This window comes from Brassica oleracea, unplaced genomic scaffold (assembly GCF_000695525.1).
Source record: "Brassica oleracea var. oleracea cultivar TO1000 unplaced genomic scaffold, BOL UnpScaffold01174, whole genome shotgun sequence".
In the NCBI taxonomy this organism is placed as follows: domain Eukaryota; kingdom Viridiplantae; phylum Streptophyta; class Magnoliopsida; order Brassicales; family Brassicaceae; genus Brassica; species Brassica oleracea.
Genome location: NW_013617730.1, coordinates 7223 through 20524, shown reverse-complemented (window position 1 = coordinate 20524; position 13302 = coordinate 7223). Strand labels below are relative to the sequence as shown.

Sequence of the window (13302 nt, the reverse complement as noted above, 5' to 3'; positions counted from 1 at the left end):
ACCGTATCATCTTCATTGGATTCTAAAACAAGTGTGTTACTAGGGCTCTCTTGAGCGGGTCTGATTGGTGTGACAGCATTATTTTCAAATTCACTCTGAAAAAATGATGTAGGAAGATTTTAAATTACACCAAAAATGAATACAACTTATGTGTGAGAAAATACCTCATGTGCTTTGATCCAACTACCACCACCTAGCCACTCCATTGACAACATAATCTCAGTATAATTAAAACTCGCATCCTCTTTTGTGGCAGCGAAATACACACTGTAATTGTTTTCAAGGAGAATTTCCGTCACTCGACCTTTGCGCCACCCATGTGTAACAACCACTTCAACATAGTCGTTTAGACTGTACTCTGCACAAATATCTCGAGGAGGAGATGGCCTAATTTTGCAAATATCAACTATTGAATGTTTTCCTTCCGCTTCATCACTCGAATTTTGTGAGATTGTACATCTTTTGATCAAAAAATTTCTTCTATCACCCCCTTGAATCTCTGTAATTACTAATGCTCGGACCCAAATTTTTTCCTTTTCACTTTCACTAATTTCACGGGTCATTTCCACCAACTTTCCTGTTCTAAACATATTCAATTTCAAAACAATCATATATAAGCTAAAGCCCTCAACAATTCAAAATTTTAGAACTTAAAACATACAAAGAAAACAATACCTTGTTTTTGCTTTTGACCCATTTAGAGCCGATCCAATCAGCATGAGGTCTCAGTTGGCTTCTGATGAATCTCATTGTGTCTGGTGGATCATCAAAGTAAACAAAAAAACTACCATCTGGCCTTTCAACTACGATATGATCAGTCCACCAACCATTATTAAAATAAGAATCCACCACCGACCCTTCCTTGAATACGACACCCTCATTCAGATATTTCCGGGACCGGCCGAATAAAACATCTTTCAATAGTTTTCTTGCAAGGATTTACACCGTCTTCGTTAAACAAAGTTTTGTAACAAACCCGAAGCTTTTTTCCTTTCACTCTCGTCGGATTTTGCTCGAGGATAGCTCTAAACCAAGAACCTTTGAACCCATCTTCTTGAAGAGATACTTCTACTTCACAATCTTTGGAAATAGACAAAAGTTTTCCTTTTTTCTTCAAATTCTTCTTCATTGGTTACTCCTGAAAATGAATCGGAAATGTAGAGCACAAACAAAAAATCAAGAAAAGAAAGAAAGAAGGTGAATAAAGATCAAATGAACGACATGCATCCAACAAACTGAAACAAATTGAGATTTTAGATAAATCAATTAGGTTCCATACAAAAATTCAATTCGATTTTGGAGTGTATATACAAAAGCAAAGAGAAATTTCAATTTGATCTAAATTGAATATAAAAAGTCAAAAGAGAATACAGAGAGTGTACTTGAATTAACTTTTGCTAAAATCGATTTAAGTTGAATTGGAACTGAAACAGAAACAGATTGAGATTTTAAGTCAATCAATTAGGTTACAAATAAAAATTCAATTCAATTTAGATTGTTGATTCAAAATTGAAGATGAAACTCAATTACCTTTGCCACGATAATGATTCAAAATGGGGAAGATCGTTGTGTTGATTCTTCTTCTTGGAATTTACGGACATAGAAAAGGATGAATAAAGGATAGAAAACAAGAAAGCAAAACAAACGTGTCGTAGTGGAGAGGATGAAGACGTGGCGTGAGAAGTGTTAAATTTACTGTTTTGTCATCCCTTTGGTAAATGATAAAAAAACAGATAAATTGTTGAGGTCCTGGGTCGAACCCGGGATTCCGTCTAAACTGAAATTTAAAGTAACCTCAACTCACCACTAGACCATATCACATACTCGTTACGGTTAGCACGTTTTCTAGTATTGGTGTTTACATATCATTATTTTAGTATATAAATATTGTAAACTGATTTATAAGCATTTCTATATTAGTTATAGACCTTTATAAATTAATTTTTATAGATTTGTAAGTTTTTATAACTTTTAAATACGTCTTTATATATCCTAAACTCGATTGATTTTACAAGAGGTAAAAACCCAGTTTTATTTTTTATTTATATAAATTTATACGCCCTTATAAATTATTTTATACAGATTTATAAATCATTTTGGTTATTTATGTGACTTTATAAACCTTAATTCTTTTTTGTTTATGAACTGATGAGCTCTTGAAAAACGATTTATAAGCCTTTCTATATTAGTTATAGACTTTTATAAATTAATTTTCACATATTTATAAATCTAACAATACTAAAAGCAGGATATCAAGTCCTCTAAGCGCGTCCACGTCAGCTGAAAAAATCAGCCAATAAGAAACAGTGTCTTTGCCACATCACCTATTTCCGACGACTTGAGTTCATATCTTGGGTTTGTACATTTTGGTTTCTTATTTGCATTTTCTTTCGACCCACATCCATCCCAATATTGTGTAACCCTAACTTTTGAGCAAGTTCATCTCCCCGACTCTTCTACTTCGTCTTCATCAATTCGTTTTTTTTTCTAAGCTCCGTGAGCTCTCCATCATCAATGAGTTATGACCTCTTTAATGTCTTCTTTATCGTTTCATCTCTCTTTCTTCATGTATATAGATTGCTAACCGGTTCATCAAGATTTACTTCCAAACAATCTCCGAAAACCTCCGTCAAAATATCTTGAGCTGTGGGGATGAAATCCAACGGCAACTCACATGTCTCCACCGGTAAGTCTCCCGTAGCTTTTAATTTCAAGGTCATCCCATAAGGTTCATCAGAATCGGAACTACAATTCCGACTGATACATTTCTCAGAGGCGAGAAAGCTGCAAAAGGAGGGTCTCTTATTGGCCTAGAACTTCTCCTCATTGAGGACGAACAGGTGTGTGTGTTTTCTCATAAATTTTTTACATCTGTGTCTAAAGCAATCTCCAAAATCACTTACTAATTTATGTTCCTACAGGGCACTGTAATCGTATCATCAAGCCATTCTCAATATACATGCCGCTTCTCAAACCATGAACGATTATTTACGGTGCCAAAAGCAAAACGCTGATCACAGTTTCACCGTTTCTTTCTCATACAGCTTTGTTCTGTCTGTCTTTGATCAGATTCGCCACCCTATTGATGAAGACCGGTGAACACAAAACGTCTAGGAGGTACCATTTCTCACTATAGCATAACTACTTCACTGCTAATCGTAAAGTTAAAATGTTTACCGTATTGTTTGTTATTGGTTACCAATGTGATAGATATTCTATCATCATTTCAAAAACGAATATGCTTATATTTTTGGCGTAAAACTTGGGAAATTATTAGTTCTTTATCTATTTTAACTTTAAAGAGCTTCAAATGAAATATTTAGATTAGCCTTTTGAGCTTCACGTCTGTGCTACAGTATTGATTACTCATTGTATTATGTTAATCATTGAGTTAAATGTTTGCCATACTGTTTGTCATCGACGCATCGTTTGCCAATGTGATAGTTATTTCATCATCATTACAGAAACGTATATGCCTCTATTTTTCATGTAAAACTTGGGAAATGTTTTGTTCTTTATCTATTTAAACTTCACAGAGCTGTAACTGGAATATTTAGGTTGGCCTTTTGAGCTTTACGTGTCTGCTACAGTATTAGATTATGCAGAAATCAGAATAGTGTGCTCTTCAAGTAGTGAGTTGACGAATGGTTGGTGTTATGTTCATCTTGCTGCTGTGTTTACTCACCATACTTTGTGTTATTTTTAGTGATCATACCAACAAAAACAAGTACCCTCGCCCTCAGCTCAGTGTCATCCTCAAGGGTTTTCATGGACTATGATATCCAACCAACCATCGATTATTTGAACTGGTTAGTGTTTATGTATGCAACAGTTTTATGTTTTGACATTTTCGAGTGATGCTTAAATGTAGCCTCGCTCCAGCGACTAGCAAAGCTAATGTTTTGTAATTGTCTCAGGTTGGGTTCTAGCCCAGAGATTGCTTATCTGGTTAATGAGGAGGTATTGACTAAAGCTGAGACAATGACTATTAGGGAAATATTCGCTTACATCAAGCAGGAATCTGCAAAAGTAAAATTACTGCTCTAGATTTCTTATTCAAAACGAGAAGCGTAGCTACTAAAATCACCTCCTTTTACACGATTGCAAGGCTTTATTTGCATACATGGTCACAACTGATTATGTTCTACGTAACTCTTCTAGGTACATTGCCTGCAGTGACTGTAAAACTAAGGCCACCAGAGGTCCTTCGTTGATGTACCCAAAATGTGGCAACGTTAACGTAACCAGTTTTGCACAGTATGAGATCTAAACTTGCTAATAAGTTACGTTTTGTTTGGAATTAACTCATGTTTTATCTTATTGACAAGTACCTAGCGAAGATCTCTGTCTACGACAATAACGACCAGTCTTCGCCCTTCTTGGTGATGCATGACGTGAGTAGACTGGGAAGCATGCCTCAGAATTAGTTGATAGCTACTTTGAGGTAACTTGCCATCGAAATATACATCACCAATTGATTATTTAATTTCACATTGATTTTTCTGGAATGTTAGGCTAATGAAAACCTAGGAGCTGACCATGAGATGCCTGTCCCCCAAAGCTTTAATCAACACCATTGGCCAGACACATAAGTTCAGTGTCAAGGTATCTGAATACAGCTTAACAGGCAATACTCAGACTACAATTGTCACAAAGGTTCTCTTTCTAACAGTTCTTCCACCTTTAGTATCATCAGATGAAAACCCACTTGCTCCAACGCCCGAATTAGCCTTGCAACGTCCTAATTCTGTTTGAGCTTTGACTCTTTTCTTCATTTTACATCTTCCAGTGTTGTTTTTTTTCTTCCTGCAAACATATACTTAATTGGTTAAGTTTTTTTTTAACCTAAATTAATAATGAGGATATCTTTTTGCCATACATACAACTCCTTCACGTAAAAAGAACTTTAATATTTAGACAATAAATTCCCCCGACTGCCTCTAAATTAGACCCGATCTGTCAGCTATGTGGAGAGAAAGATGAAACCTTAAACCATGCTCTGTTTGGAAGTTATCGAATACAATGTTTGGCTCTGCAATAATGTTGTTGCAAAGCTTGGAATCCTTGATAAGATTGATAAAGGAGAATGAAGATGAGAGCACAAATATGTTTATATGGTGGAGAATATGGAAAATGAGAAACATGCTTATATTTGAAAACAATAGAGAACACAAAATCTACCTTATAAAGAATGCGATCACGGACTTAAAGTTATGGAAGGAGGTAATGAATATAAACTTGAAAGAAGAAGATACGTCATGGATATCGTCAAATGAGAAAATAGAAATAGGTTAGACAATGTACAAGATGGAAGCAAGTACTTCCAAGGAAATTCCTCGCTGGATCAAACTAACTCCTCACTGGAAGCAGCGGCAATAGCTATACTAACGGCAGTCCAACAACTTGGGAGGCTTTCTTACAAGCATGTAACATTTCAAGGAGACCGCAAAGTGTGATGTGTTGTTAAAGCTACTATTTATGTTAACATAGAGTCCCAAGATTCAGTTTCATTTAATATATACATGTGGAAGACGTAGGATCCACTCTCAAAAGGTTGAATCTCCCAAATCCAAAGAGAACCACACTGCATTGTATATTGTTGTTTACGGTAAAAAATCCAGTTGTACCAAAGGATAGCACATTAATGGAGTTTGATTAAGCAAAAGAGACCACATCTGAGTTCTTAGAACTTGGACGTAATGAGAAACATAAGGGCAACATTATCAATAGGTCCCCAAATGAAAGTCCCCAAATGAATAGTACAAGGACTCACAGGGACTCACCTCATTTGTCCCTTATTTAGGGACTTTTTCTCTTCTTTTTTCCTCGGTCCTGATGTTTTGTGGCCCCTCCCCCTCCTTAGGAACCCTTAAGGGACTAACCGATAATGTTGGCCTTAGGCTAGAAACCACAATAGCTTTACATATTAGCTTATAGTCTCAAAAGTTTAGATAAAATTTCAATTTTTTTTTATTTTAGCATAACGTATATATCAAAGTTATTACCATATTTTTGTATATAAGTTTCATTGTTATGCATTTAGAAAAATGCTGAGATAAGTAATAGTAAGGTGGATTGTTTGCTAATGCCCTTACAATCAATTCGAAGATAATTGATGAGTATTATGATTCTGAATAGAACATCTGTCATCTTATTTTTTATTTAGAAAAAAAACAACTGAATTTTGTCGTACAATTATTTATTGGCTGTATTCCCTATTCTATAATTCAACTTTAAAAATTTGACTTACAAATAAGAAATTTATTGAATTTAGAACATGAGTGAATTGCATATGAAATAATCCTTTACCATTGAATTTGAAGGAGAGTGTTTCTGATCAATTAAGATTATTTATTTTTAAAGATGTTTTATTATCTGAATTAGTATTTGGATATAAAAATGAAAAAAAATTAAGTTATTATTTAGCTACAGAAATGGTATATTAGAATCTTAAAAATGTAGTTTCAAAAAATTGTAATAGGAAGTAGTTTTCATAATTTACGTCCCAGGTTACAATACAAAAACGTTGCCCTAAGAAAAATAAAATTAAATTGTCAAATAGAGCAAATGTAATTGGACAAATTTGTTTGTTTCAAGAGACTAACTAAGACAATCCAAAAATAGAAACAAAACTCATAGTTGGACTGGTTTCAAACAGGTACATGCAAACACAATATTTACATTGCAAAACATACAGTCTATCTCATATAAAACTATATTATAAATCATTGATGATGAAGATTACACTATAGGTCAACAAAACATCTCTATGCAGGGAGCCGCAAATATAATTTTAGTTTTTACTGTGAATATAAACTCAACAATATAATTTTTAGTTTTTACTTATATAAAATGTATATATTGAGAGATTGCTAATTTATGATTTTAATGGGACCATATGTTTACATAGGACTTTCTAAAAATTATTATCTTATTATTTTATCGATTTATATCATATTTTGAACTGGCAAAACTTGGGACCAAAATTTTTTATTAATATATTATGTTTATTAATTTATCGAGATTAATTTATAGAGTTTCAACCGTATATCTAATTATGTATTTATGCTAATTATATTTTAACCGGTTTGGCTGTGTCTATTTATGCTAATAATATCAAATTTACACTAAAAGTCTTGGCAACAAAATAATACAATATGACCATAAACGAAGTTTGATTATTGATTACTCCATATTTAAACATTTTCATGTGCTAAGTGTTTCCATCTTCAGATTTTAACCGGTTATCTTCGTTATAAAATAAATTCCGTTACAGTACTTAGAAATATGCCACAATAACGGAGCACAAGCTTGAAGTAGACGTAACAATATTTAATATTTGGTTAGTGAGCTTATCAGATGAAAATTAAAAGGCCTTCTATGTTATATTTGAACAAACAAAAACTTATTTATCTATTATCTAATATTGTAAGAGGTGAAGTTATAAATTCATTGCAATGCAACCATGTCTATCATCACCAATAATGCATAATTGACTAGATCTGAATGAACATAAGATGCCTTATATGTTAAGAAACAATATTTTAGTCAAAGTTTTTCCATTTCTCAAGTACAAGAAGTTATACTTAGTTTGTCCATTTAAAATAATACATTTGTCGTTTTTTTGCCTTCTCTCTTTATTTCTTATTTTCATTTTTTTCTTATTAATAAACTTATTAGTACGATTAATTTATAATATAAGCAAATATAACCAAAAATATAACAAAAAGAAACAAATAAATGCCAAAAAACAACAACAATTGTTAATAATATCAATTACTAACATTCTACAAAACAATTCTAATAACTTTGAAAAATAGTTCCTCTAAATGAGAACTTCATTCTTCAATATTTTATAAACACTCACAAAAAGATACAATGGTATTAGAAATCTCGATCTCAAACACTATAAAAACCTACAATTCAGGATTAAAACATCAAAAACACTAAGAATTCGATCATTTTAGTTATATAATTGAAATTTGATGTATAGAACATCATAATCATACTCACACTCAAATTAACATAAAAGAAAATTTATACAAAATTATATTTTACGTAAAAACAGACTCATCAAAGGACCTCCTCCAGTGCAATAATAATAAAAGTGAAGAGATTTTTAATTTTTATACGAAAGAGAATAAGTAGGGACAGGAATCGACCTCAGGGTAGGCCTGAGACTTATATATTTATAAATATTTAATTTATGTATTATATTAAAAAAAATCATATTTTTTAAAAAAATATTATTTTTAATTATTTTTACGAATCCAGATCCGGATATCCGCGGTTAATAGAATATCGAAACGGATATCCGAAATCTGGAAACCACGGATCAGGATATCAATTTCACGGTTCTGGGTACCCTGAGTTTTATCTGGATTGTCCCAGGCCTATTACCATTTGCGCAACATCCCCATCTTTGCCTGAACGACAAACCAATATGAGCTTCGCCTCTCATCTCCAAGCGACCAACCTCATGGTGGTCGGAGCAAAATCGCCGGTGGATCGTCGCCGGAAGGCACTTAAGAGAGTGAATAAAGAGCTCTCAAGAGGCAAGTACGAAACTGCACTCTCTCTCGTCAAGCAACTCAAGGGAAAACATGGCTGCCTCTCTGCCTTCGCCTCTGCCAAATTGGTCTCTCTTCTCTCCTATCTCCTCTCTTTCATTCAAAGCTTCTTCTTTTAATAACTCTCTTCTTCGATTTTTTTTTTAGCTTCCGAAGAAATCACCAGTACTGGACACATTGGGTGGGTTGATCGATTCAGTCTCCAGAAGCTTTGAATCTGTTTCTGCTGAAGCGGTAATCTTACTATTAGCTATCCAATTTTCAGTGTTTCTTGATTGCCTTTGGAGTCGTTTGTCTTAAGCAAAACTGGTTTTTAATTTGCAGAATTCAGTAAGAAATTTTCAAGAGCACAAAGCTATAACTTCTCCTTCTGAAGAAGATTGGTTCGCTGTTGTTCAGGTGAAAATCTTGTAGCAAAATAAGTTTTTTTTTTCTTTTGTGATTTAGCTGTCTATGTCCAGTTTCTTTCTACTTAACATGTTTATATTTCGTCATAGGATCCTTGTGTAATGTATCTATCTTATGGATGTGTATGTAGCATGAATCAGGCCATTTTCTGGTTGGTTATTTGCTTGGAGTTCTTCCAAGACGCTATGAAATACCAAATTTGGAAGCTATGAGGGATAATGTAGCCAGTGTAACTGGGAGAGTAGAATTTGTGGGCTTCGAGTTCCTCAAACAAGTGAGTTGTTTTGGTGCATAGGGAAAATGTTAAATGAATGCTCAAGCCTGTTATTACTGCAGGTTGGTGCTGCAAACCAATTTATGAAAGATGATGTGGATCTTTCGGTATGTAACTAAACACTCAAGCTGCAATAGACAGTTTCGGTTACTGGTTATTGGTCATTAATGTGTCTTTCCGTGGTTTATTTGGGATGAGTTTTTTTAAGAAGACTGGATTTGTGACCATGTTACGGGTTTACCGATCTTTTATGTATCATTGTGTATCTTCTTGACTAACATGTTTTGACTTATACCATGAAGGTCTGTCAAGGCTATATATCGTCCAAGGTAATATTTATCTCAAACTTACCTGTGATTGATATATAGATTTACATAGCTAGAGCTGTTTCTGTAGTGAGTGGTTGGAACTGTAAGTGCAGACACTGAACAACTTCTCTTGTGTGATACTTGGAGGAATGGTAACAGAACATATGCTTTTCGGATACTCGGAAGGTTTCTACTCCGATGTTGTCAAGGTTATGTCGTCTCAAAATGTCTTACTCATATGCAGAGAGATTAATTTCTTATGTTTTATAAAAAAATCTGATTTTGCAGTTGAACAATGTTCTGCAATGGCGAGGGTTCACAGAAATGGAAAAGGCGGCTCATATCAGATGGGCTGCTTCCAACACTGTATCTTTGTTACATTCATACAATGAAGCAAGAGTTTCACTAGCAAAAGCAATGGCCAAAGCCAAACCGATTGGTGCTTGTATTGAAGCCATTGAATCTGCAATTTCTAGACATTATATGTAAACTAATTTTGTATTCTTCCTAATAACTTCAGCTTCCTTTTAAGAGACACTGTATACATTACCGGATATGCAAACACCCAATTTAAACCACATAAGATCTCAAAAATCTTATGAAAGAGAGACCAGACTATTTTACAGGCTTAAACTCAACGAGGGTGGGTCATGGAAATGAAGTAGAAAAAATCAAAACGTTATATTTTTTAAAAAATTACTTGAAATATAAGTTGGCTATCACTTTTGAAAATATAATCAATTAAAAATATCTAAATTTATAAATTATTATTGAAATTTTTATAAATTATTTTTAATTATAAATGATTTTAGAGATTTAATTTAGATTTTTTTTTTTCCAATATGACTCAAAACAAAAAGTCAAACACAAAACTAACTCATGATTTTGGAATTCGGATTATTTACGAAAATACCATTTTTTTTTTTGAAAATAAAAGGTTTACTCTATCTTCTCATCTTCATTAAATATTTACAATATTACCATTGTCATCAATACACCAACCCACCATGAACAACCAATTTGAAGCTCTTAATGCACCAAAATTTCGATTTTTACATTTCATATCTCATTACTTTTGCACATAAACTACATCTCTTTCATTTTCTCACTATGTTCATAAAAAAAACCCAAGATTTTGATTTTAAACTTCGTAGGGTTAAAGCTCATGATTCTTGGTCATTAACAACAAGTGGGTCTGTTTCGTGGTGAAATTCTGTGTGATAGGAGAAGTTAATCAAGTTATCTCACTGGTTAAAAATATAAAACTAATTTTTTTTCCAGATCTGTTCGTCAGAAGACTTATACGGAAGTCTTTTGGTCAATGTAGAGGTTAGTTTTGCAATTGACTTAATGTATGATTTTAGAGAATACTTCTCTGGAAGTCTTCCAACTTTTCTTTGTTAACAAAAAAATCTCAAAAATACCAGAGAAGACTTCCTGGTAAGTCATCTAAGATAAACAAGTTAGTTTTGCAGTTGACCGGATTGTGCCAGAAATTTGACTTTTTCTAGATGACTTACACAGAAGTCTTCTACCCTGTAAGTCTTCTGAACTCTCATTGTAAGTCTTCTCACTGTCGGTGAAAGTCGTCTAGGGTTACTTTTGCAATTAAAAAATAAAATTTAAATATTTAATTTTAGTTTGACGATTTCCATCTTCCGAAAGACGACTTACACGGAAGTCTTCCAGAATTTTATTCTGAGATTCTGGTCAAACTTTGGTTATCACATAAGAATTCCGCGTAAGTTTTCTGCCGGAAGACTTACATGGAAGTCTTCTAATTAAAATTAAATGTTTAAGTTTTATTTTTCATTTGCATCTAATTAAATGTAATATTTAATTTTTATTTTTTTGGTGGAAGACTTCCATGTAAGTCTTGTAGAAAAAGTCAAATTTCTGACACAATTCGTTCAATTGCAAAACTAACATGTTTATCATAGAAGACTTCCCGGTAAGTCTTCTCTGGTATTTTTGAGATTTTTTCAAAAACAAAAGTAAGCCGATAATTACAAAGGAAGACTTCCAAAGAAGTCTGCTCTAGGGTAGACTTCTATGGAAGTTTTCCTTTGTAAATTATCAATTGCAAAAATGACCTAAATGGAAGACACAGACGACTTCTGTGGAAGTCTTCTACGACAATGTTTAATAAAATTTTATTTTCTCTAAAAGTATAAAAGCTTTTTAACATTTTCTTGTTAATTCATGTATATTAATTGATATTGGGACTCCTCTATGAAATTCATAACTTAATTGATTTTAATTATGAGACTAGTAACATTCATGTTTATTAATATTTCTAGCTGATTAGAGAAGACTTCCACGAAAGTCTTCTACGTTAGTTTTTGTTAACTTGTAGATATTTTTTTTTAATTTTCAAAATTGTTAATTAACTTCAAAATTATCAAGTTATATGGTTTAATATGTCTTCTTAGATTATTAGATATATTTTTTTAATTTTCATGAGATTTAAAATTTTAATTTTCACTTAAAGTTTGAGTTTCGTGCCTAAATTTTTAATTTTCTGCTTAAATTACCCACTTATATTTTATTTTCCCGCTTAAAATTTAAGTCTTCCAAGAAGACTTCCCAAAAGACTTCGTAAAAGACTTCTAGTGAAAGTGTTATATGTTTGAACTTGTGTAATGTTTGATATTTTGTGAATTTGACTAAGTTTTCCTAGAAGTCTTCTCTCTTACTTTTAATAAATTTGATTAAATTTTTGTGTTATTTTATTTTTCTATTAAAGTTGTATCAATAATTTCAAGTATTTTTGGCAAGATAATATTGTAAACATGCACATATTTACTAAAAATTTCATTAATATCTCTTCAAATTTACAAAAGAATTCACAACTAAAAGAGTACACACATAAATAAAAAAACATGCCATAAATAAAACTATAACACATGGAGTTAGAGATTATTCCTTCGTAAAGATAAGCTTGGACTCCACTTGACATGGGAGAATAATCCATCATAAGACTTCGAGAAAGTCTTCTAGAGAGTTATGTTTTAGAAGACTCTGGCAAAAGATTTCCTGAAAATTTTCTAGGGTATTATATTTTAGAAGACTTCCAAAGTCTCACTCAGATCTGAAAAACATGCATATCCAAAAACGTTCTGAGAGATTAGAGAGATGTTAGAGAGGCATGAGACAAAAAATATAAAAAATGAAATAAGCTTTAGTGTTTCCAAGTTCAAAGAGATTAGAGAGAGATTAGAGAGTTTTATCTCAATAAATAAGACATGGAGACTTCAAAACGCTCAAATCTGTTATGAAAAAAGAGACATGAGAGAAGACTCCGCCAGGAAACTTCCAGCAAGTCTTCCATGAATTCAGAAGACTTCTAGGAAGAATTCTGGTGCATTATATTGTAGAAGACTTTTGAGAATACTTTCCATAAGTCTTCAAGAGTCAGATCCATATCTAAAAATTCTGCATATCCAAACGCATATCTGAAGACTTGCATATCTAAAAACGTTTTAATGGCTTCAAAATAGAGAAAATGAGTGGAAGATTAGATATATTTACCTTTATAAAATACAAAAAAATAAAAATCCAAATTTTATAGATTTACCTTTAAATGCGTGGAAGATGAGAATCATGTGATAAAAAATCTGCAAAAACAAGATAAATTAGTGAGAAAGACATGAGACAAAAAATGAAAAATAGATATAAAGTTTGGTGTTTTTATGTTCAAAGAGATTATAAAGAGGTTGGAATGTGTTAGTTTGGGAAAAAA

At 32.5% G+C, this 13302-nt stretch overlaps 1 protein-coding gene across 1 annotated transcript; it reads left to right on the top strand.

The window, feature by feature from the left end:
- The first annotated feature begins 8376 nt into the window (after nt 1–8376).
- On the top strand, nt 8377–10114 carry LOC106321014. The gene is made up of 8 exons (XM_013759339.1): nt 8377–8638; nt 8718–8804; nt 8895–8969; nt 9109–9252; nt 9315–9359; nt 9555–9581; nt 9674–9769; nt 9849–10114. Exons 1-8 carry the CDS (start codon nt 8444–8446, stop codon nt 10047–10049), a joined length of 870 nt encoding a protein of 289 aa, XP_013614793.1. The 5' UTR covers nt 8377–8443; the 3' UTR covers nt 10050–10114.
- Nucleotides 10115–13302: the final 3188 nt, after the last annotated feature.

Coding starts and splice junctions, on each gene's coding strand:
- LOC106321014 (XM_013759339.1), top strand. CDS start 8,444: ATGAGCTTCGCCTCTCATCTCCAAGCGACCAACCTCATGGTGGTCGGA. Junction 8,805..8,894: donor AATCTGTTTCTGCTGAAGCG/GTAATCTTACTA, acceptor TTTAATTTGCAG/AATTCAGTAAGAAATTTTCA. Junction 9,770..9,848: donor TCTACTCCGATGTTGTCAAG/GTTATGTCGTCT, acceptor CTGATTTTGCAG/TTGAACAATGTTCTGCAATG.